This window comes from Haliotis rubra, unplaced genomic scaffold, assembly GCF_003918875.1.
Source record: "Haliotis rubra isolate DU_JTF1 unplaced genomic scaffold, ASM391887v1 Scf59, whole genome shotgun sequence".
Taxonomy (NCBI): domain Eukaryota; kingdom Metazoa; phylum Mollusca; class Gastropoda; order Lepetellida; family Haliotidae; genus Haliotis; species Haliotis rubra.
In genome coordinates this window covers 271,034-296,941 of record NW_025767290.1, presented here as the reverse complement: position 1 = coordinate 296,941, position 25,908 = coordinate 271,034, and the positions used below count along the sequence as shown (strand labels likewise).

The window sequence follows — 25,908 nt, the reverse complement described above, 5'->3', positions numbered from 1 at the left end:
TGAGTCTTCATCGTCACTGCTATATTCAACTGAGTCTTCATCGTCACTGCTGTCTTCAGCTGAGTCTTCATCGTCACTGCTGTCCTCAACTGAGTCTTCATCGTCACTGCTCTCCTCAACTGAGTCTTCATCGTCACTGCTATCTTCAACTGAGTCTTCATCGTCACTGCTGTCCTCAACTGAGTCTTCATCGTCACTGTTATCTTCAGGAGTCTTCATTCTGATGAGTCTCACTCGTCGTCTCTCTTCAACTGAGTCTTCATCGTCACTGTGTTGCTACCACAGTCTTCAACTGAGTCTTCATCGTCACTGCTGTCTTCAACTGAGTCTTCATCGTCACTGCTGTCTCAACTGAGTCTTCATCGTCACTGCTGTCTTCAACTGAGTCTTCATCGTCACTGCTATCTTCAACTGAGTCTTCATCGTCACTGCTGTCTTCAACTGAGTCTTCATCGTCACTGCTGTCCTCAACTGAGTCTTCATCGTCACTGCTATCTTCAACTGAGTCTTCATCGTCACTGTTCATCGTCACTGCTTCTTCATCTGAACTCACACTGCTGTCTTCAACTGAGTCTTCATCGTCACTGCTATCTTCAACTGGGTCTTCATCGTCACCGCTGACCTCAACTGAGTCTTCATCGTCACTGCTATCTTCAACTGAGTCTTCATCGTCACTGCTATCTTCAACTCACTGACTCTTCATCGTCACTGCTATCTTCAACTGAGTCTTCATCGTCACTGCTGTCCTCAACTGAGTCTTCATCGTCACTGCTATCTTCAGCTGAGTCTTCATCGTTACTGCTGTCCTCAGCTGAGTCTTCATCGTCACTGCTGTCCTCAACTGAGTCTTCATCGTCACTGCTGTCTTCAATGGTTTCGGTTTGTCAAGGATGAACGACAAGTCTTCCAGCCTATGGTGGACCTGTGTTCTTATAAATGTCATTCAACACGTTTGAAGTTAGTTCGAGCCCAAGTTAAATGAGTCTTCATCGTCACTGCTGTCCTCAACTGAGTCTTCATTGTCACTGCTGTCTTCAATGGTTTCGGTTTGTCAAGGATGAACGACAAGTCTTCCAGCCTAGGGTGGACCTGTGTTCTTATGAATGTCATTCAACACGTTTGAAGTTAGTTCGAGCCCAAGTTAAATGAGTCTTCATCGTCACTGCTGTCCTCAACTGAGTCTTCATTGTCACTGCTGTCTTCAATGGTTTCGGTTTGTCAAGGATGAACGACAAGTCTTCCAGCCTATGGTGGACCTGTGTTCTTATGAATGTCATTCAACACGTTTGAAGTTAGTTCGAGCCCAAGTTGAATGTACCTGTCGCACTTACTGTTACATGAACATTAAGCAGAGCATCGTCAAGCGTTAACTTTCGAAGGGAGATAAGTTATTATTTCAAGAGACATCCCTCAAAAAGGTAGCATTAATATTCGGAGCTATAGTCCACGCTCTCCCCAGCCTAGTCTTTCTCACAGTCGTGAATATTGTCCTCCTCCACCCAACCCTTTCCGCAATGGAAGCCCTTTAACTGAAGCAAGTCTAGATTTCCCCAATCTCCGAGGTCACTGGGTCTCCATTTCAATTTAGTCTATCCCCATCCTAATTAAATTTGCATGCCGACATAAGATAACCCCGATTAAGGAAGTTTTCGATTTCCACCAGCTCACAATAAACTTTATTATTGTTTTGTTATCTGTTTTATATTTATTCAAGGTCTATACAGTCAGGTGTTTCACTGCTCCGCATCATGCTATGTGTGCGTGTACAGTTAAATGAAGAAACAAGTTTTGTATAATTAATTAGGTTACTCAATTTCCAAGACACGGGAAACAGATTTAACGAAAACTCGTTGATGTTAAATTAATTGATGGAAACACTACTACTACTACTACTACTACTACTACTACTACTACGTGTTATTGCTTCTGTTGCTGCTGCACGAATAGACACACACATGCATGTATACTATTGGAGGCGACGGTATCATCCAACCTCATTCAGGGAGGAGCAGGTAGGCCCAGAAAATTGTCTGTCAGTGTCAGGAGGCGGCTTGGTATTCTTGTTTCTAAAAACAATCGAAGGAGTTTAGAAAACTTAAGGCTGGATATGATTGATAGAGGAACTGTGGCTGTCTGTAAGGAGACAATTAGAACTGAGCTGCATGCAATGGGTTGGCAGAAAAGTCGAGGAATTTCATCACCGATCATGAAACCTGAACAAAAGGAGCGAAGGTTGAACTGGTGCTTACAACATAGAAATTTTAACTGGGACAATGGGATTTTCTCAGATGAAAGTTCTGTGTGGCTGTTTCCTAATACACTGAAATTCTGACCAAACAAACTGAAAAACCTTTGTACCAGCGTCCAAAGTACAGTCCGAAATTTAACGTGTGGGGTGGCATATCTGTGTTAGGGGCAACGCCCCTCTGTGTATTTGAAGGGAATATGAACAGTGAGCGGTACACAGATATTCTCGAGGGACATTTACTTCCATCTGCTCACGTGTTCTGTGGACATTTTTGTATTTTCCAGCAGGACAACGACCCAATACATCGTTCAAAGCATTCACAGGCCTGGTTTCGGACCCAAAATATGACATTATTAGATTGGCCAAGCTATAGCCCTGACCTAAATCCAATAGAAAATGTTTGGGGACTTATGAAGGAAAGTGTCAATAAGAAAAATCTGACAAATGTTGCTGAAATGATAGAAGAGGTGGTCCGACATTGGGACAGCATGGACCACGACTTTCTAACTTCTTTGATCAGTAGTATGCCCCGCCGCATTGAAGCCTGCATTGCTGCCCATGGTGACTTGACAAAATACTAACTGTTCACCTGTCTTTGAATCTGGAGTTATGTTCTGCTAATATTCACATTTAATACGTGAATAATGAGTGAAAAAAATATGAAAAATTACAATATTTAAATTCTCAATAATTTCTAATTGTACTGTATTTATACTATTATCATCTTAAGTGTTTTCTTTATGAACGTGATGTAACAGGAAATAAACCTATTGAGGACCAGCTTGGTATCTTTATGAATTTTTTTATACTGACGATACTGTCATATTAGCTGAAACAAGTGATGGATTGCAAAAATCTTTGAATGTGGGAAACACAGTGTGAATTCAGATGTCTGTGATGAACTTCACTTTTCATTATACTGTCCAGCATTAAATGCCCTCAGAAATTAATTTCTTTCCGAATATTTCTGTAAACATCCTACTTTTGAAAACATTGTTTATCTAATGAAATGTGATTATTCCCCACTTAAATCTTAAGTTAAATCTATCAAAACTGGCTTTTGTTCAATGTTTTAATATGTATCAATATGCTGTATGTTCTCTGTGTCACTATATGTGATTATTTAAGAATACAATTTCGGTTCTATTCTGTTCTGTTCAATAAAAGGATTAGTTATATGTTTTCAGAAGGGCACAGGAGATATTAGTTGTTACGATACTCTGTACTCTGGGGCCAACTCATTAATTAAATAGGGGTGGACAGCATGGATCAGCTTATTAGTGTACTCATTGAGTCTGTCTTATGGGTGGTCTGTCTTTTGGGTGGTCTGTCTTTTGGGAGGTCTGTCTTTTGGGAGTGAACCTTTCTGACCAGTCGGTTGATATCGGACGGATGACAACCAGCATCTCTTGGAAAAGTCTTCTATACGAGCAAGTATTTCACACAGGAGTACATTGCCATCTTCGAGCAGTTGTCAGTTTAAAGGCACCATGTTTGATTATCAGCAACAAACGGAGGGGTAGTGGTTTTCCAAGTTATCGGTTGTAAGACAAGTGTAATGAAGTTGATACTTGCTTGATAACGGTTGCAGGTAATGCACGTGATTCTCGTCTTTTAGTCGTAGCATGTGCATATCTAAAACCGATGTATCGTTCACCCGAAGGGTAAAAATACTTCTATAAACAACATAAGTATGATATGAATATAAATGGCTATATGGTGGTTAAAAAGCATAGGCGTTGCGATGCATTTTCCATGTGTATATAAATAACAGTGACGCCACACACCGTGACTATGTTAGCCGCATTTCGAGATAGAGCAGCGCTCGTGTTGATATTTCGATGACACTCTCTAAATATGTTTATATATGATACATACAATTACCCACTCAAACTGTATTCTTCCACTCGGTGTACGTCTTATCAAGAAGGATGTAGACAAAAGATTCGTGTCGCATCGCGTCTATTGTGTTATCATGCGATAACAAGCGAAGGTGCAGCCACGTGTTATCACCGTCGTTGTAACAACGCACTCTTGACCTGCATTACAGAGGAAGGTGACATGCGATGTATTTTGAAGTACTGGCAGACTGAATTAAACATATGGAAGTTTCAGTTCGACGTAGGATCCGAGGTATGTATTCCAATATAAATGCGTATTAATGCTTTGTACTCTGTCCCGTATTTCAGTATGTATTTTTTCTGTGTGCTGTGTACACCCGTTATTCTTTTGGTGTCACACATCGTGTAGCGGTTTTTGTTCATATCAGAAGTGAAGATTACGTACCGGCAACTGGTTTCTTTATGATGTAGCCTATCAGGAACCTGCAGATGCACGATCAGTCTTGTTTTGATGGAGCTCCAAATACCCACATCATTTCGACTTTGTGGTGATTTACACCTTTTTCTACATGTCGTAGAGTTTGGACTATATATTAACACTGCTTCCGTTTCAAAAGAAGATTTTATGTTTGATCATTGGTCGATTTGTTCCCGAAACGGCGCATCTTTTAAGCAGTTTAATATTTTGAAATTGTTTCACATTGTTTTGTTGATCTTCGTTTTTTTCATTGTTGAATCAAGGAGTAGAAAGACGTGTCTGTGAAGTCGACGCTGCAACGTTGTCATGGTAACGAGGACGCTGTTGTTGTGTATACTGACCATACTTCCTGTACTTCCGGGTACATGCGACCAAGAGAAGGCAGGTAAGTTTTGTACTACTACTACTACTACTACTACTACTACTACTACTACTACTGTAAACTACTGTATTGTTGTCCCCTGAGAGGGTACGTAAGTCCCAAAACATTTGAAGTATCTGAAGTCTACCAGGTTTTTAATCGTAGTATTTTTGTCATTTTAATGCATGGCTAAATCTCAGCATAAACGCCAATGGCTGAAGGGATGGTGTAAATCCAGCTAGGGTCCATGCAGGTAGCAAAAGTAATGTAAGTCCCCATGGCCCTAGTATGGTGATCTACCTTCAGTTGTTGGTGATCTATAGCCCGTTTTTACATTGTAGTGTTTATAGTGATTAAATTTTTACGATATCGTACTAGTTTTAAATTTTTATCTGTGATACTCTAGTATTTTTACTGTCCTTCGATGACAGGTTTTTACGTTCTAAAGTTATTGATTTTAATATTGATATAAAATTAATTGTTCTCGTCACGATATGGCTGAAATATTGCCGTTGTTAAATATTAACTCACTCACTCACTACTACTACTACTACTACTACTACTACTACTACTACTACTACATATCTATTACTACTACCTCGCCGTTATGTTGCTGTAATATTGTTGTAAAAGCGGCGTAAAACTATAGCCACTCTCTTACTGTCTATTGTTTCTTCTACTGCCAAAACTACTACGACAACAACTACTACCAATTTCTTTATTTGTTTTCAGCAGATGTCGTCATGGCTGTATCTCCAGGACGTTTTTCAGATGGTGCCCACTATTTCGTGGCCGGAACGGAAGTAAATATCACTTGCACTGTGGAGTTACCAGATAGAACTTCTTCTGATCTCAGAATCTCCCCCGACAACTACGAGATAACCATTTTGAACAGCACCAGCATATTCTGTGTCATACCACACATTAATGAAACAATGAACTTTGCTTGTTGTGTTGACCATTGTCTTGATTCGACTGAGTCCAGCTTTGCAAGTGGTGGCAGTGTTCAGTCCACCATCAACATGGAAGTTGGAGGTAAGTGGATAAACTGTTGTGGGCGTGTTTAAGGGTGAGGAATACTGGTGGGCGTGTTAAAGGGTGACGGGTAGTTATGGCCGTGTTAAAGGGTGAGGAATACTGGTGGGCGTGTTTAAGGGTTAGGAATACTGGTGGGCGTGTTTAAGGGTGAGGAATACTGGCGGGTGTATGTAAGGGTGAGGAATATTGGTGGGCGTGTTAAAGGGTGACGGGTAGTTATGGGCGTGTTTAAGGGTGAGGAATACTGGTGGGCGTGTTAAAGGGTGAGGAATACTGTTGGGCGTGTTTAAGGGTGAGGAATATTGGTGGGCGTGTTAAAGGGTGACGGGTAGTTATGGGCGTGTTTAAGGGTGAGGAATACTGGTGGGCGTGTTAAAGGGTGAGGAATACTGTTGGGCGTGTTTAAGGGTGAGGAATACTGGTGGGCGTGTTAAAAGGTGACGGGTAGTTATGGACGTATTAAAGGGTGAGGAATACTGGTGAGCGTGTTTAAGGGTGATGAATACTGGCGGGCGTGTTAAAGGGTGAGGAATACTGGTGGGCGTGTAAAAGGGTGACGGGTAGTTATGGGCGTATTAAAGGGTGAGGAATACTGTTGGGTGTTTTAAGGGCTGAGGAATACTGGTGGGCATGTTTAAGGGTGAGGAATACTGTTGGGCGTGTTTAAGGGTGAGGAATACTGATGGGTGTTTTAAAGGGTGAGGAATACTGGTGGGCGTTAAAGGGTTAAAAAGGGTGACGGAATACTTATGGGCGTTTTAAAGGGTGAGAAAAATACTGGCGGGCGTATTAAAGGGTGAGGAATACTGATGGGCGTGTTAAAGGGTGACGGGTAGTTATGGGCGTGTTAAAGGGTGAGGAATACTGGCGGGCGTATTAAAGGGTGAGGAATACTGGTGGGTGTTTTAAAGGGTGAGGAATACTGGTGGGCGTGTTAAAGGGTGAGGAATACTGGTGGGCGTGTTAAAGGGTGAGGAATACTGGTTGGCGTGTTAAAGGGTGTCGGGTAGTTATTGGCGTGTTAAAGGGTGAGGAATACTGGTGGGGGTGTTTAAGGATGAGGAATACTGGTGGGTGTTTTAAAGGGTGAGGAATACTGGTGGGCGTGTTAAAGGGTGAGGAATACTGGTTGGCGTGTTAAAGGGTGTCGGGTAGTTATTGGCGTGTTAAAGGGTGAGGAATACTGGTGGGCGTGTTTAAGGGTGAAGAATACTGGTGGGCGTGTTAAAGGGTGACGGGTAGTTATGGGCGTGTTTAAGGGTGAGGAATACTGGTGGGCGTGTTAAAGGGTGATGAGTAGTTATGGGCGTGGATAAGGGTGAAGGGTACTTATGGACGTGTGTTAAGGTGATGGGTACTTTTATCGTGTTTAAGGGTAAATGGTAGTTGTGGGCGTGTTTAAGTTTGAGGGAAAGTTATAGGCATGTTAAGGGCGAGAGCAAGTTTTGGGCGTGGTTAAGGGTGAGGGCTAGTGGTGGGCGTGTTTATGTTTTCAAGAGGGCTTGTAGTGCGCTTGGCTAAGTGATCGGCATTTTGTGGGCGTTTGAGAGTTTGGGCTAAATGTTTGCGCGTTTGAGATTTTGCGACTGTTGTTGACGGTTATAAGGTTATTTAAATGAATGTCCATGTTCGCATCTCAGGTTTTATGTGTGGCCGCTGTACCTACATTACAATGCAACTGTCAATTTATGAAGCTATAATGAATATGGAACATTATTATGTTTTGCTTTATCAATTATATTTCAGATCTTCCTACGTACGAAAACCTCTCCTGCCAAGTCTTTGTTGACGAACATCTAGTTTGCACGTGGTATGCCTACGGACCAGGCAACTGGACATTCCAGTACGGCATTATTGAGTATGTGTCTGTAAGCTCTTGGTTCTGGTATATTCCCTTAAATATATAATTCACCAAGTTCATTGTCGGGGTTCACGTAATATATGAACTCACACACTGTAACACGTCAGATTCACGACGTCCAACAGAACGTGCAATATACATACATACGCTCACACACTGTCACGTGTCACATGCACTATCTAAGGTGTGCATGTACATTTCGTTCTTTGTAAGTTAGTGCGATGCAGTGGTTTAGTGTCAGTGTTCGCTTGTCACGCCGACCCCTGGGTTCGATTCCCACATGGGTACAAAGTATATAGCCCATCACTGGTTTTCTCATCCGCGATATTGCTTGAATGTTGCTATTAGCGGCGTAAAACTACTCATTCACTCATGCTTTCCCGCAATTAGCTCTACAGAGTTGCGTTTCGTGAGTAAGCCAGAAACATATGATTGTGGGTTCGAATCCTGGTTCGGCAGCACCATACCCGGTCTCAGACCTGCATTACTTCGGGACTTCCTCCCACAAAAAGCTGACACAAACTGATACACCTGCAATATGGTTGAAAATGGCGTTGAAGCCAATTGACCCACTCATTGTAAAGACAGTATGCATATGGAGAGCTATATTGCACTGTTATCGTCGGTTTTGACTTTTCTGTTTCTAAGCAACACCCCCAAGAAGGATGCTAGTCGGTGTCAGAACGTGATGTGCCTGGGTTCCTGTGAGATCAACGCTGACGGGCAGTACAGATGCAGCGACACTGGCAATTTTGTCTCGTTTCCGTACAGCATCGTTCTGACCGGCCAGAACGACTATGGAGTGAGCGAGTACAATATGTCAAGCAGTATTTTCGGTCAGTATTGTCAAAGTGATTACATACACATAGGCAAAAGTAATTGAAATTCCTAATTAAATATTCAACGTATTAAAACTAAAAAACTATCATAATTCTTCAGAAGACTGAAAATGATCTGGTATTTGGAACTAATTTAAAATTTGAATTCTACTTAATTTTTTGTGATGAAGTGCCTGCTTAGTTTGATTGTTCTTCAAGTAAGTACAAACTCTGAAAGGGAAAGGAAACATGCAGTGTTACTTGTGTTTGGCTAATGTGCATTACAAGGGCATTAAGGCACACAGGTCGTTTTTAAGGTCTGGTGATTTAAGACCCGTGAAGATCCGGGTTAGAATTGATCTTCAGCAACCCATGCTTGTCGTAAAAGGCGACTAACGGGATCGTTTGGTCAGACTCGCTGGCGGTTCCCAGTTGCGCAGATCGATGCTTATGCTGTTGATCACTATTTACACACCGTCGCCATATAGCTGGAATATTGGTAAGTGTGACGTAAAACTAAACTCACTCATTCACTCACTCTGGTGAATTCAACAAATAGGGGTCACATACAGAAGAATGACTAATGTCAGTGTCGAGGGAGTGGGACCAACATGGATGGAAGTTGTCTGGCAGCAGCCCCGCGGTCAAGCGGGAGTGAAGGGCATCTACAAACCTTTATACAATGTCAGGGTCACCGGAAGAGGAAACGTTTCCATGGTTAGTAAAACAGGAACAATTTTTTGGGAAAGAAATAGAAATATATCTCTTGTTTATGGAAACCTACCCATCGTAAGTTCTAGAATGGATATATGTACGATGAATCAAATGAGTGAGTGAGTCAGTTTGGTAACAATGTGACGTCGTATCGCATGTTTTGACCAATCAAAACTGAGAACAACCGAGATACACTAGTGAAAATCCTGGAAATGTACTAAAGTCGGTCTTCCTACATTTAAATATAGTTCTTAATTTACCATGAAGGGGGTGGGGGTGGAGTGAGGTGGGATGTAGCTGAAACTTTTCCAAATTCCACAATTCTTATCATATAAGACTTAATAAGTAGGGTTTAAATTAGTAAAATATGTCTGTACAGGACTTCACAGACATCCATACCATGTTTCGCAGATTAAAACAACCAACGAGACACATATCCGTTTGTCAATGCTACAACCGTACACAAAGTACACTATCTGGCTTGAAGCGAAACCTATGGGTGTCCTCCAGGGCCTTGCCAATGGAGTATGGAGCAGATGTGTCGCCCTCCAACAACGCACAACGGAAGCCAGTAGGTGACCAATAGTTTACTTTGCCCAACACGACACCTACACCTACTTCCAAATGTACATTTTGCATTATTGAAAATATCATTTGGCCGAAAAGAAAAAGTGTGTTCATTTTCATGTCAGACCTAATTGTCCTGGGTCCCGAACCACTAAGCCTTCGTAGCACTATGTCACTATGTTACGATAGGTCTTAATGTTACGAAGATTTTGTTGTACGGGGCCCTGTACTGACGTAGCAGGTCATGTAGACACATACACAGAGTATATGAGTCAAGAGGGACATGCTGACCCAACCGTGCATAACCATACTCTCCTTTTCTAGATAATATTGGGCGGTGGGGTAGCCAAGTGGTTAAAACGGTCACTCGTTACCCCGAAGACCCGGGTTCGATTCCCCACCTGGGTACAATGTGTGAAGTCCATTTCTGGTTTTCCCCGCCGTGATATTGGTGGAATATTTCTAAAAGCGGCGTAAAACTAACTATCTTTTCCGGATAATAACCTTTTTCTATTCTTTGCAACTACACTTCATAGCTTGCTTCTGGTGTCCCCCGCCGTGATGTTGCTGGAACATTGCTAAAAGCGGCGTAAAACCAAACTCAGTCAGTCAGTCATAGCTTGCTCTTGCCCATTCATCGTTCACCGATGCAGTGCCTAGAACGTTGCTCTCGTCAATGTCGTTATGAAGACAACACCTCCAGTTTTCACCATTGAGTCACCACTGTGGTCACCACTGCCCACCAATGCTCAGTTGAAGGCTGCCTTTTCAAATGAATATTATGCTTTTGACTAAAATTATAGGTAAGTATGATGCCAATGAAATTATAGAGTAGAGTACAGTTATTAAAGGTAAAATGTTGAATATCAATAATGAGGAAGAATTTATTGGTATTACAGAACCAAGTCACCCTCCCTTGGTGACCGCTGCAGGCTACAGTTGGTCAAGTGACTTACCAAAGCTCACCGTATATTGGAAGGTAGCTTTGACAACCATTACATTAGTCTGTTCAAAATCAAAATAGACTGTGTCACAAATCCAAATGCAAATGTCATACTTATTTTATTAAAGATGAAGGAATTGTATTAGGAGTAAATATGCTAAAAAAATGAAAAAAATATATTAACCAAAATATTGCCCTTATGGCGTGTTAAGACGACAAGACGTATTACATCTGTAATATCAGATTGATCGACAGAAATCATATTTCGAACAGACGAATGTTGGAGTTGAGAAGAAAATAGTCATATCGAAAAGTCATGATTTTCCAGGATCCAAAAGAAATTAACATAGTTTTTATACGAACTAGAAAAGAGAACATGCTTCTTTTCATTTTGCAATTATATCTGACAAACATTTACTTACATAACATCAAAATGATTACATTACATATTCATCATTAATTCATTACTACCCGTAATAGAGAGGCGTGTATATTTTCCTCCATTCCATGCGAACCATCACTGACAATAGGGATTGAATTGACTGATTCATATTTTGAAGGCAATTCCACGTGAAAACAGGAATGGCGAGATTGTCGGGTACAGAGTCCGTATTGACACAAAGACAACAGACGTTCCTGGTAACGTCAACTCCAAAACCTGGGATAACATCGACGTTGATGTTGGCCACGTGGTCACTGTGGCAGGGGGAACCAGGGCGAATTTCTCCGACCCTGCTCAGATGGTGATACACCAGGCGAACAAAGGTTGGTCACGCATGAAGACGTTTAACAGTCAATCGACAACGAAAACTATACCCTGATGTGTGCATTATAATTCTAGGTTCCTCTTGCATATTTTCTGCATTTGCTGTTGATGCTCTTCTTTGTAAAATCTTTTGGAAATGTACTGAGGGAAAAAAATAAGGGATCACTTGAAAGCACAAGTGTTTCTTTATGTTTTTTCCAGGTTTCTTCACGAGTTGTGCGATACAACGCTTGTGAAGAAACCAGGGAAAAAATAAAGGAACACGTGTGCTCTCATGTGATCCCTAATTTTTTCCCCACAGTATATAACCAGCACAAAACGTTACATGGACACAATAAATCTTGTCTTGACCAGTCAATTGTACGATTCTTGGTGGCATAAAAAAATGATGTAGACCACGATCATGACTTTTGACCCCCACCCTACCCCAGCCAACCTCACTCCCCCCACCCAATCTAAGGTTTTACTAAACTGTGCCCGAAAAAGAAACATGCAGACTTAACATGCATCGTGTTGTAAATAAATTCATATTCATTTTCCAAGATGCGTTTAGCATTTAATTTTTATTTTCAGACTTGCCTAGAGTTGACTATGTGGTAGCAGAGAAAATATCTCCTGTCTGGTACACAGTCACATGGATGACGTCACAGAAATATGTCGACCACGTAACTGTCACGTGGTGTAGAGGCACCAACACTTTATCCGTGGTCAGTGCATTTGGTCCATAACTGTACTTTAACGTTCTTCACGTACCTATATGTGTGTGTATTCAGTTGGGCCAAGTCACCGGATTTCACGTCGTTATATAGAATGAATTGTTCACTTGTAAATACTCAGGATTACACTTTCTCATTAAAGTACAGATTCTAGAACTTTTGGGGGATAATTTCCATAGGGGATTCGAACTCACACTTTCAAAGTCAGGAAATAACTTTAAAATTGCTAGTGTACTCCGGTACAGTTGCACATGTAAAATCACTTGCCCTGATAATTTTTCCACTATACCGGCCGTTTTCTTGTTGATTTTTTAAATAAACAACATAATTAATATTGGAAAGTCAACTGGACACCGATACAGTGTGATATACAAATTTGCTTGCCCAACAGAAAAACACTGGACTCGGGGTTTGGGCAATGGGTTATTTCCAACCCTGAATGTTGTTTTAAAAGTAGGGACATGTGTAAGCCGTTGTGGCTCAGTGGGTTAGATCGTTGACTAAAATTTAACATGTAGTTGATTTGACTCTGGTGGGATCTGTTATACATTGCGTGGATTCTTTCTGTCTCTTATTACGTCACAAATCTCGGAATCCCTATTCAGTGGTGGGTAGCATTAGTTTGTATGTTCATGTACATTTACTCACTGAGTCTACGGGTCACGTTGAACACGGGGACGTTGTTCTTCTGTTGCAGAATAACTTTCGTTGGACCACACTTTCCAACACATCCACACAGGTCACATTAAACGCCCAAGGTCACGCAGGCGGTGACATCTGGTTTGGCGTGTCCTTGACATTCAGGAACCTCACCTATGGCATTACGTGGAACAAGTGCATATTCGACATAGACGAAGGTGGGTTCACATCAGAAAAACACTCACGAGGCAATATCAAACCGTTTTGCATAATATTATATCTTGTATTAATTTCTGGTTGAAAATCACCTAGATAATTCTGTATTTTTCTACCCATCGGGACAGATATTAATAAACCCGACATACTCGTTGAAGTGAATATAGAAGTGAAATAGCGGAATTGGTTTAAAACACTTAATACATTAAGACCGAGGCTTACGTTAAGCAAACTGTGGGGTAAAAGAAAGAATACACTTGCGAGTTGGATTTTCCAAACGTTATAAAAACGCCACTGGTCGGAAATCTGTCGCCGAGCAACCGCAAAAGTAACCTACAAAACACAATCATGATACCTGCATCAAAACGTCTCAAGCGAAGGACCATTTTGTTTAATCACCTTCAATAAACAAATGAATAATTACTGTTTTACACTACATCAGAAATGTTACTCCTTTTCGTAGCGAACCATCATCCAGGGGTGGAAATAACCCATTGCCCGACGCCCGAGTCCAGTGGTTTTTTCTGTCGGGCAAGCAAATTTGTATATCACACTGTACCGTTGTCCAGTTGACTTTCCAATATTAATTATGTTGTTTATTTAAAAAATCAACAAGAAAACGGCCGGTATAGTGGAAACATTATCAGGGTAAGTGATTTTACATGTGCCACTGTACCGGAGTAAACTAGCAATTTTAAAGTTATTTCCACCCCTCATGGAGTGAGTCGTCCAATTGTTTCTTAATACAATCACCATGTTCATATTATAAGTGTTTGAACTCATGATTGCCAGAAAACCATGCCCCGAAGCCTGACGTTACGGCGACAGCACGTGCAGTTCATGTCCAATGGGGGCCCATCTTCTGTGACAGGACAGTGATGAAGAGTCGACCGTTGTTCTATGTGGTGGTATACACTTTAAAGTCACCAAACAAGCCATGTGTTTGCGATCACGGTAAGGGGCTCGTGTTATGTTTCAGCAAGGTACAGTTCTATTTTACACTGGATTGTCATAATTGTGTATTTGTATAGTTGATTCTATGTGATAAGTTGTTTGTCTGTGATACAACTGAGAAAATTAAGTTTGTTAGATATAAAATTGTGATAATATAGCTCATTTTTTAACCAAAGTTTTAGTCTGTGTGGTCGGGTAGGTTGTCGTTTTTGGATTGTCACTGATGATTAGTTGGAGGGTTAGTTATATTGTATACCCTCGTAAATATTCATCAGACTTTATGTGTGTGTGATGAGGGTATGTTGACGTTGGATGTGTGTAAGCTGGCGATGTTGAATATGTGTGATCAAGATATTAAACTGGCGTTGATGAATGTGCGTGATGAGAGTGGGTTGATGTTGAATGTGTTTAAACTGGCGGTGTTGAATATGTGTGATCAGAGTAGACTGGCGTTGATGAATGTATGTGCCTAGAGTAGACTGGTGTTGATGGATGTTTGTGATCAGGGTAGGTTGCCGTTGAATGTGTTTAACTGACATTGTTGGATGTTTGTGATCAGGGTAGGTTGCCGTTGAATGTGTTTTAATGACATTGTTGGATGTTTGTGATCAGGGTAGGTTGCCGTTGAATGTGTGTAAACTGACATTGTTGGATGATTGTGATCAGGGTAGGTTGCCGTTGAATGTGTTTAACTGACATTGTTGGATGTTTGTGATCAGGGTAGGTTGCCGTTGAATGTGTGTAAACTGACATTGTTGGATGTTTGTGATCAGGGTAGGTTGCCGTTGAATGTGTGTAAACTGACATTGTTGGATGTTTGTGATCAGGGTAGGTTGCCGTTGAATGTGTTTAACTGACATTGTTGGATGTTTGTGATCAGGGTAGGTTGCCGTTGAATGTGTTTAACTGACATTGTTGGATGTTTGTGATCAGGGTAGGTTGCCGTTGAATGTGTGTAAACTGACATTGTTGGATGTTTGTGATCAGGGTAGGTTGCCGTTGAATGTGTGTAAACTGACATTGTTGGATGTTTGTGATCAGGGTAGGTTGCCGTTGAATGTGTGTAAACTGGCGTTGTTTGATGTTTGTGATCAGGGTAGGTTGCCGTTGAATGTGTGTAAACTGATATTGTTGGATGTTTGTGATCAGGGTAGGTTGCCGTTGAATGTGTTTAACTGACATTGTTGGATGTTTGTGATCAGGCTAGGTTGCCGTTGAATGTGTGTAAACTGACATTGTTGGATGTTTGTGATCAGGGTAGGTTGCCGTTGAATGTGTGTAAACTGACATTGTTGGATGTTTGTGATCAGGGTAGGTTGCCGTTGAATGTGTGTAAACTGACATTGTTGGATGTTTGTGATCAGGGTAGGTTGCCGTTGAATGTGTTTAACTGACATTGTTGGATGTTTGTGATCAGGGTAGGTTGCCGTTGAATGTGTGTAAACTGACATTGTTGGATGTTTGTGATCAGGGTAGGTTGCCGTTGAATGTGTTTAACTGACATTGTTGGATGTTTGTGATCAGGGTAGGTTGCCGTTGAATGTGTTTAACTGACATTGTTGGATGTTTGTGATCAGGCTAGGTTGCCGTTGAATGTGTTTAACTGACATTGTTGGATGTTTGTGATCAGGGTAGGTTGCCGTTGAATGTTTGTAAACTGACATTGTTGGATGTTTGTGATCAGGCTAGGTTGCCGTTGAATGTGTGTAAACTGACATTGTTGGATGTTTGTGATCAGGGTAGGTTGCCGTTGAATGTGTGTAAACTGACATTGTTGGATGTTTGTGATCAGGGTAGGTTGCCGTTGAATGTGTTTAACTGACATTGTTGGATGTTTGTGATCAGGGTAGGTTGCCGTTGAATGTGTTTAACTGACATTGTTGGATGTTTGTGATCAGGGTAGGTTGCCGTTGAATGTGTGTTTAACTGACATTGTTGGATGTTTGTGATCAGGGTAGGTTGCCGTTGAATGTGTGTAAACTGACATTGTTTGATGTTTGTGATCAGGGTAGGTTGCCGTTGAATGTGTGTAAACTGGCGTTGTTTGATGTTTGTGATCAGGGTAGGTTGCCGTTGAATGTGTAAAACTGATATTGTTGGATGTTTGTGATCAGGGTAGGTTGCCGTTGAATGTGTTTAACTGACATTGTTGGATGTTTGTGATCAGGCTAGGTTGCCGTTGAATGTGTGTAAACTGACATTGTTGGATGTTTGTGATCAGGGTAGGTTGCCGTTGAATGTGTTTAACTGACATTGTTGGATGTTTGTGATCAGGCTAGGTTGCCGTTGAATGTGTTTAACTGACATTGTTGGATGTTTGTGATCAGGTAGGTTGCCGTTGAATGTTTGTAAACTGACATTGTTGGATGTTTGTGATCAGGCTAGGTTGCCGTTGAATGTGTAAAACTGACATTGTTGGATGTTTGTGATCAGGGTAGGTTGCCGTTGAATGTGTAAACTGACATTGTTGGATGTTTGTGATCAGGGTAGGTTGCCGTTGAATGTGTTTAACTGACATTGTTGGATGTTTGTGATCAGGGTAGGTTGCCGTTGAATGTGTTTAACTGACATTGTTGGATGTTTGTGATCAGGGTAGGTTGCCGTTGAATGTGTGTTCTTTAACTGACATTGTTGGATGTTTGTGATCAGGGTAGGTTGCCGTTGAATGTGTGTAAACTGACATTGTTTGATGTTTGTGATCAGGTAGGTTGCCGTTGAATGTGTGTAAACTGGCGTTGTTTGATGTTTGTGATCAGGGTAGGTTGCCGTTGAATGTGTGTAAACTGATATTGTTGGATGTTTGTGATCAGGGTAGGTTGCCGTTGAATGTGTTTAACTGACATTGTTGGATGTTTGTGATCAGGCTAGGTTGCCGTTGAATGTGTAAACTGACATTGTTGGATGTTTGTGATCAGGGTAGGTTGCCGTTGAATGTGTGTAAACTGACATTGTTGGATGTTTGTGATCAGGGTAGGTTGCCGTTGAATGTGTGTAAACTGACATTGTTGGATGTTTGTGATCAGGGTAGGTTGCCGTTGAATGTGTTTAATTGACATTGTTGGATGTTTGTGATCAGGGTAGGTTGCCGTTGAATGTGTGTAAACTGATATTGTTGGATGTTTGTGATCAGGGTAGGTTGCCGTTGAATGTGTTTAACTGACATTGTTGGATGTTTGTGATCAGGCTAGGTTGCCGTTGAATGTGTGTAAACTGACATTGTTGGATGTTTGTGGTCAGGGTAGGTTGCCGTTGAATGTGTTTAATTGACATTGTTGGATGTTTGTGATCAGGGTAGGTTGCCGTTGAATTTGTGTAAACTGACATTGTTGGATGTTTGTGATCAGGGTAGGTTGCCGTCGTTGAATGTGTGTTTAACTGACATTGTTGGATGTTTGTGATCAGGGTAGGTTGCCGTTGAAGGGTGTGTAAACTGACATTGTTGGATGTTTTTGATCAGGGTAGGTTGCCGTTGAATGTGTGTAAACTGACATTGTTGGATGTTTGTGATCAGGTAGGTTGCCGTTGAATGTGTGTAAACTGGCGTTGTTTGATGTTTGTGATCAGGTAGGTTGCCGTTGAATGTGTATGTAAACTGATATTGTTGGATGTTTGTGATCAGGGTAGGTTGCCGTTGAATGTGTTTAACTGACATTGTTGGATGTTTGTGATCAGGCTAGGTTGCCGTTGAATGTGTTTAACTGACATTGTTGGATGTTTGTGATCAGGCTAGGTTGCCGTTGAATGTGTAGACTGACATTGTTGGATGTTTGTGATCAGGCTAGGTTGCCGTTGAATGTGTTTAACTGACATTGTTGGATTTTTATGATCAGGGTAGGTTGCCGTTGAATGTTTGTAAACTGACATTGTTGGATGTTTGTGATCAGGCTAGGTTGCCGTTGAATGTGTAAAACTGACATTGTTGGATGTTTGTGATCAGGTAGGTTGCCGTTGAATGTGTGTAAACTGACATTGTTGGATGTTTGTGATCAGGGTAGGTTGCCGTTGAATGTGTTTAACTGACATTGTTGGATGTTTGTGATCAGGGTAGGTTGCCGTTGAATGTGTTTAACTGACATTGTTGGATGTTTGTGATCAGGGTAGGTTGCCGTTGAATGTGTGTTTAACTGACATTGTTGGATGTTTGTGATCAGGGTAGGTTGCCGTTGAATGTGTGTAAACTGACATTGTTGGATGTTTGTGATCAGGGTAGGTTGCCGTTGAATGTGTATAAACTGGCGTTGTTTGATGTTTGTGATCAGGGTAGGTTGCCGTTGAATGTGTGTAAACTGATATTGTTGGATGTTTGTGATCAGGGTAGGTTGCCGTTGAATGTGTTTTAACTGACATTGTTGGATGTTTGTGATCAGGCTAGGTTGCCGTTGAATATGTGTAAACTGACATTGTTGGATGTTTGTGATCAGGGTAGGTTGCCGTTGAATGTGTGTAAACTGACATTGTTGGATGTTTGTGATCAGGGTAGTAGAGTTGCCGTTGAATGTGTGTAACCTGACATTGTTGGATGTTTGTGATCAGGGTAGGTTGCCGTTGAATGTGTTTAATTGACATTGTTGGATGTTTGTGATCAGGAGTAGGTTGCCGTTGAATGTGTGTAAACTGATATTGTTGGATGTTTGTGATCAGGGTAGGTTGCCGTTGAATGTGTTTAACTGACATTGTTGGATGTTTGTGATCAGGCTAGGTTGCCGTTGAATGTGTAATAATAGACTGACATTGTTGGATGTTTGTGATCAGGTAGGTTGCCGTTGAATGTGTTTAATTGACATTGTTGGATGTTTGTGATCAGGGTAGGTTGCCGTTGAATTTGTGTAAACTGACATTGTTGGATGTTTGTGATCAGGGTAGGTTGCCGTCGTTGAATGTGTGTTTAACTGACATTGTTGGATGTTTGTGATCAGGGTAGGTTGCCGTTGAAGGGTGTGTAAACTGACATTGTTGGATGTTTGTGATCAGGGTAGGTTGCCGTTGAATGTGTGTAAACTGACATTGTTGGATGTTTGTGATCAGAGTAGACTGGCGTTGAATGTGTTTATCTGACATTGTTGGATGTTTGTGATCAGGGTAGGTTGCCGTTGAATGTGTGTAAACTGACATTGTTGGATAATTGTGATCAGGGTAGGTTGCCGTTGAATGTGTGTTTAACTGACATTGTTGGATGTTTGTGATCAGGGTAGGTTGCCGTTGAATGTGTGTAAACTGGCGTTGTTTGATGTTTGTGATCAGGGTAGACTGTCGTGTGTGTATGAAGCGTATGCTTGGGTTACGCACGTCTGCATTCAACACTATATCCACCATGTTGATATAAAAACAGGTCGTATAAAGAAACCTTGTAGCTAAAGATTACAGAAATTTTGTAAAACAATTCACAATACAATTTACAGTGACATGGCATAATTATTCCTTTGCAGGACCAAATGTAACAATACCCGCACTCTTCAACACTTCCGGTATTGTAATTGACAACCTAAAATCCGCAGAGAGCTATTGCATCTGCGTGCGCATCAGTACAAAGCGGGGACTCGGACCTCCAAGTTCTCCAGTCATAACTCGACTCCAGAATCGAGAAGAAAATATATTCAGTAAGAACCTAGAAATATCGACTTTTTCATTGAAAATATTTATGTTCATTGTACATGACTGGTGACAAATGAAATATACAATAGATATGATACAGTTTTTGCCTCGTGAAAGACCAAAATGTTTACTTTGAAAACAATGATAGAAACTGTATTAAGGGGTTAATCTTTAAGTCGTCAAGAAATACGGCCATAACTAACAGTCCGGATAGGCGGAGTGTCGACATTGGCTACAATACCGATTAGGGCTTGGCATCGTCTTGGATGCTATATCGGATTGGAACTATGCATAACAGTATTCACACTGACATTACTTTTGATGATGGATAAGACTGGTGTTGTATATTTGTTTTCCTTCAAATCGCAGTATAACATTTATATTTTACTACTACGTTGACGGACAGTTGCCTCTGTAGCTTTAGCATCAAAGTGTCACTATGAACTTACCAAAACTAATGGGACCTTGTTTTACAGGTACTAAGATAAAGGTTCTGGTAGGAATGTCCATCAGTCTCATCCTGGTGTTCATCATCTTGGTGTGAGTAACCACTAACTCCAATATGTTCCTATCTACAAGCATACCAATCTAAAGTTTTGTTCATCTTATGTTCATCTCCACATCCTGGTGTTCATCATCTTTGTATGAGTAACCACTAACGCCAATATGTGCCTATCTACAAGCATACCAATCTAAAGTTTTGTTCATCTTATGTTCATATCCACTGCTTGATGAAGGCGTACAGCATGATTAACTGAAAGACTTATATTTGGCTTATATTTTCTCTAAAGGTCATTGGTTTTTCAAACAAGAGAAAAGTGCGGTCACATGACATGCAAATTAGCACGTCGAGTCCGGCTAATACCTATACTATCAACACTTTCATATTCGACAGAATATTCCAAGTACCTTCTAGTGTATGCTTTGTATTACACCCTGTCATTTTATGAGGGAACACTATCAAATGTTATTCCTTTCTGAGAAACATACAAAACATATATCGTTCACGTGATGTTAACGTCATTTGCGGCGTCATAAATAGTCGTGGACGCCATAGTTTGTTTTTATCTCAACAATAAAACAATGCAGGGCTCCAGATAAGATGCGTATCTGCGTGAATTACACATGGATAATTCAGACATACACATAAAAAGTCACATCAATGAGTGAACGATACGCATAACTTTCTCAGAATACGAGTCAGATTTTGTTTACAGCGTGAACCAAACCTGTCAAAATCAGCCCTATACATCCGATCCTAAGATCTCGAATAGTGTTCGTTGTCAGTATTGTCGAGTTTCTCCGTTTGATCTCCGTTAATACATGTATCTCTATTCCACGTTCGGATCAAAGTTGGTTTAAAAGCTAGCCCTTAAACAACGTTACTATCACAACGTTTCCGGTCCGTATTAGCAATGATACAGCTTTTGGGTTGCTGCAGATTACGTGATGACCTCAAACCAGCGTAGGAAAACATTTAATGCGCAATAGCTTAACGCTCATTTCCTGTCGTCTGCAGTAAGAATGACTAATGATAACCCCCCAAAAATCGTCGAGTTGTTTGAAAAGAAAACTGTTTCAGTTAGCAAGGACAAGTAATAAAACAATACAACCTGTGAAATACCACTCCTTTTATTTCCATTTGGTATTTTACTCCTCAATTTTGATTCTGAGGAGTGAAATGCCCCTGAGTCAAAATAATCATCTGGATCCCTGCAAGGTGACGTCATATCACTTCCACGAACCTATGATCAGTACAATCGCTAAGATGTATATATATTATATTATATATTATAGGTCGCTACATGCTCTTTCCACTCTTTAACCTCGGGTACAATAAGATTAAGGATTATGTTTACAACCCGCCATGTTCTTTTCAGGGTCAGATTTCTGTGTCGGAGGTATAAACGGGCGTCATACCCGATCGATTCATCCTTGTGGAAGGTATGATCATATCATGTATACCGGTCCAATACGATCATACCATGTAATACCGGTCCAATACCTACCAGAGAAAGATAAGCAACGATGTACTCGAAACGAAACGCATTGTGATCATAATCAGTCATATTCTTCATGTTATGATCTCTATGAAGCAATATAACCTAGTCCGTTTGGCTCAAAAGCGGACCGATGAATTGCAATCTAACTCGAAAACTAATAAACATAAAATACTCCATGAAACACTGATCATAATGAAAACGTCAGACCAACTCTGTGAGTTTTTTGCAGAATTTATGTCCTAAAAATAAAAAAGTTGTTTAACAAACTATCATTAAAATATTGACACAGTTCACTATTTCTTACGAGGGAGGAGTGCAGAGAAAGGGACAGCCAGGTGTGCGAGAAAAGATGGAGACGGCACAGCACAGGTTAATGAATCAATAGCTTTGTCGGTACGTGCTTCTCTAACACCTGGCAGTCCCTTTCTCTGCACTCCTCCCTCGTAAGAAATAGTGAACTGTGTCAATATTTTAATGATAGTTTGTTAAACAACTTTTTTAATTTTAGGACATAAATTCTGCAAACAAATGACAGAGTTGGTCTGATGTTTTGATTATGATCAGTGTTTCATTGAATATTATATGTTTATTAGTTTTCGAGTTAGATTGCAATTCATCGGTCCGCTTTTGAGCCAAACGCACTATGTATTATCCCTAAAACATTATACGCATTCTGATTTACTGGGCATATCACTTGTACATTATTTACGCCTACTTCAATTTAAACAAATTTAAATTATCGCTCCATATTTATTGATATTTTGAACTGGTTTAAACCGAAATAGATTTAGATACAAATATGAGAGATTCAGACTGTATTTTGAATTTTTGAAATTCGTGTGTTCCTTATACATGGTATGATAAAACGTCGGGTTGTTGTCATTGAACAACATCCAAATTTGAATGTAAAAGTCACAGCTGAACAACTGTTTCACGTCATAGCTAGCAGCATAACGAGTGACCATGTTCAGTTGTTTTGGTTAAACATAGTTTTTGACAAACCTTTGTACATCAAAATACAAACCCAATCACCCGTATCGTTACTATGACAATTACGAAAAGACAATCTTTTAAAAATATGTACTTCATACCACTCCAATGTTTTGATATTTAAATAACCGGTTATTCGAGGGTTGATTTAGCTCGAATTAATAAGAGTTGTATTCCTGTCTGTCTCAGGACCTTGGTCAAAACACTGATGGTAAAATTACAGAAGACGCTGGTGGTGAGATGGAAAATAACACTGGTGGTGAGATGGAAAATAACACTGATGGTGAGGTCGGAAAAAACGGAGTAAGTTTGCAGGATGTAAGTATATTTCACTGCCTGATAATCTGTTCCTAATTTCCTACAATATGTATGAATTTAAATAATAGACGAATAGGTTTGGTGTGTGCCAGCAAACCTGACTCTAGTCTTTGCCGTAGACACAAACACATCACAAATTTTATGATTTATAATTTATAATGTGACCAGTACCATAAACTGCAGTTATTCCCGGAATAAAAGCCTCATTGTAATTTTACTGTCTGCCAACATTGATCGCAGATTTTTCCCCGGACGTAGAGACATCTTTTACGTCACAGATTTTGCCGAACAAACAGATACATTGTAACCTAAATTATCATTTAGCGGATCATTCCCACAGTAAACAGTGGCTTGTGTATCAGCAACATTCCTTGCAATGATTGACTGAATGTTGCTACAATATACACAGTGTAGATCAGTATTATACCCTGTCCGAGAGATCTTGTCTTGTTCTTACGCTATTGTCTTGAGGCGGGGTAGCCTTGTGGTTACAGCGTTCTCTCGTCGTGCCGAAGACCGGGTTCGATTCCTCACATGGGTACAATGTGTGAAGCCCATTTCTGGTGTCCCCCTCTGCGATATTGCTGGAATGTTGCTAAAAGCAACCACACTTGCTCACTCTTACATTATTAAACTCTAATTCATCATAATGACTGGAGTGTCAACCGCAAACATTAGCATGCATGTATTTGATCAGCAGAAGTACTCGTGACTCTTGTTCTTACAAACCCGTGAAGGTCCGGGTTAGAATTGGCCTTCAGTAACCCATGCTTGTCGTAAGAGGCGACTGACGGGATCGGGTGGTCAGGCACGCTGACTTGGTTGACACATGTCATCGGTGCCCAATTGCGCAGATCGATGCTCATGCTGTTGATCACTGGATTGTCTAGTCCAGATTGGATTATTTACAGACCGCCGCCATATAGCTGGAATATTGCTGAGTGCGGCGTATAGCTAAACTCACTCACTCACTCTTGTTCTTACATGATCTTCACTTGCAGCCGCTGGGATCCATGCAACAGTCAAGAAGCTCACCCCTGTGTCATGGTGCCCCACCCCCACCCACTGCAGGGGTAGGTGGAACCCAACAACCCCAAAACATGAAGAGGAATTGGGACCAACGTGTGTCAGTATTCCTGTGAGTAAATACCGTTCTTCCACAGAACGGGAGACGGAAATCACTAACAAGCCAGGGAGGAGAAGAATTATTAAGTGATCGAGATAATATATGTGAATCTTTTCTTCGCGTGACAAATGCGGGGTACGTTCTTTCCTTCAACCATTATGTGGGCAGACCAGGGAGTGGTCTCAAACCACCATCTTCCTCAGTGACAGACCTGGAGCAAAACCAACCATCAGGTCCCAATCCAGGCCAGGCATCTATTCCTTCAACGGGAGATGATGGGTGCTGCACTGGGGATGTTGTTAAATATTCAAGCAAAACAGACTATGTGTTGTTGTCATGAGGGCTGAACAACAAACTACTGTTGAACAAAAAAAAAATGTTCAACAACAAAAAACTAGTACAACGGATTCGGAATATCATGTGAAACGCTGATCCCTGAGTGAGTGAGTGAATGGACGATCCTGCCACGTCCCCATTGCTGATACTGTGTTTTTAACAATGTATACACGTCCTGTCTTTAATCTCTATATTTCCATCGAAGGCTCTATGCAGCTATAGACTTACATCACAGGATGTGGTTGAACTGAATCCAGCCCAGTGTGCTCGAAAACGATGGTCTTCAACGTCACCAACGCCTTCCACGTCTTACATGACGGTAACGTCAATGGAAGGAACCACTTAGGTGGTCACATACGACCGCTATATGGCTGAAATAATACACTGCACATGTGTGTGTGTGTGTGTGGTTTGTGTAAGTGAGTGTGTGTGACCGCCTCTGTGGTGTAGTGGTTAGAGCGTCCGCCCGGAGAGCGGAAGGTCGCGGGTTCGATCCCCGACCGCGTCATACCAAAAGACGTTAAAATATGGTACTTGTTGGTCCCTGCCTGGCGCTCGGCATTAATGGGTACAACAAGAACTGGTCGGCTCGGAGTCAGTATACTGTGTCTGAGTGGGGTATTCATGCTTCACTGCGGCATGATATCTCAGTAGGCTAGCACTATAAAACCAGCTGAAGTCTGGGCTAGTAGAAGCAGCCGCACATACACATACGCACGCATGCACATCGTCATATGTGCGAAATATTCTCAAGCACGACGTTGAACCCAATTTCACCTAACCTCACCTGTAAGTGAGGGTGTAAGTGTGTGTGTGTGTGTGAGAGAGAGAGAGAGAGAGAGAGAGAGAGAGAGAGAGAGAGAGAGAGAGAGAGAGAGAGAGAGAGAGAGAGAGAGAGAGAGAGAGAGAGAGAGAGAGAGAGAGAGAGAGAGAGAGAGAGAGAGAGAGAGAGAGAGAGATAACTGGTTAAATTGGATATTTATGAACATGCGAACTCAGTAATGAGCAGATGAATTGTGAGTCGTAGCAATGAACTAGTATTCATCCATTGGCAGTGTTTTATAAACGTTCCCACAGCATTGCATCATATTTCCTAATGTCTTGTTCAGTTTATAGTGACTACAAAATATTAGTACAGGTTCCCTCATTCCCTGATACTGGACGAACCCGATTCGTTTTACTCCCACGTGATGTAATCATTGGAATAGTTCAGCTTGACATGAGGATTTCTTAATAAACTTCGAATGAAATTCGCTTCCAGTCTTTTCCATTTTCTCCTAAATTTTGAACACAGAATTGTAGCATATCTATGGTGCGCTTGATGACAACTAACCCACAGATCCAGGGATCTTAACATTATCGTGTAGATCTGTGATGTGCACA

General features: G+C 41.1%; 2 protein-coding genes across 3 annotated transcripts; one reads left to right on the top strand and one right to left on the bottom strand.

Moving 5' to 3' along the window:
* Window positions 1–265: 265 nt before the first annotated feature.
* LOC124255019 (acidic repeat-containing protein-like) lies at window positions 266–853 on the bottom strand. Its single transcript, XM_046688856.1, has 2 exons — window positions 697–853; window positions 266–651 (listed from the first exon to the last, which is right to left on the bottom strand). Exons 1-2 carry the CDS (start codon window positions 851–853, stop codon window positions 266–268), a joined length of 543 nt encoding a protein of 180 aa, XP_046544812.1.
* A 3,427-nt stretch (window positions 854–4,280) lies between these two features.
* On the top strand, window positions 4,281–24,998 carry LOC124255008 (leukemia inhibitory factor receptor-like). 2 transcript variants are annotated; one of them, XM_046688848.1, is made up of 17 exons: window positions 4,281–4,381; window positions 4,831–4,952; window positions 5,664–5,963; window positions 7,713–7,824; window positions 8,476–8,663; window positions 9,205–9,362; window positions 9,771–9,930; window positions 10,826–10,905; window positions 11,430–11,634; window positions 12,209–12,342; window positions 13,049–13,208; window positions 13,999–14,160; window positions 19,587–19,757; window positions 20,229–20,292; window positions 21,633–21,696; window positions 22,935–23,063; window positions 24,065–24,998. In XM_046688848.1, exons 2-17 carry the CDS (start codon window positions 4,874–4,876, stop codon window positions 24,203–24,205), a joined length of 2,307 nt encoding a protein of 768 aa, XP_046544804.1. In that variant the 5' UTR covers window positions 4,281–4,381; window positions 4,831–4,873; the 3' UTR covers window positions 24,206–24,998. The 2 variants fall into 2 exon arrangements, with proteins under 2 accessions (XP_046544804.1, XP_046544803.1); XM_046688847.1 differs by having other exon boundaries at window positions 5,661–5,963.
* Window positions 24,999–25,908: the final 910 nt, after the last annotated feature.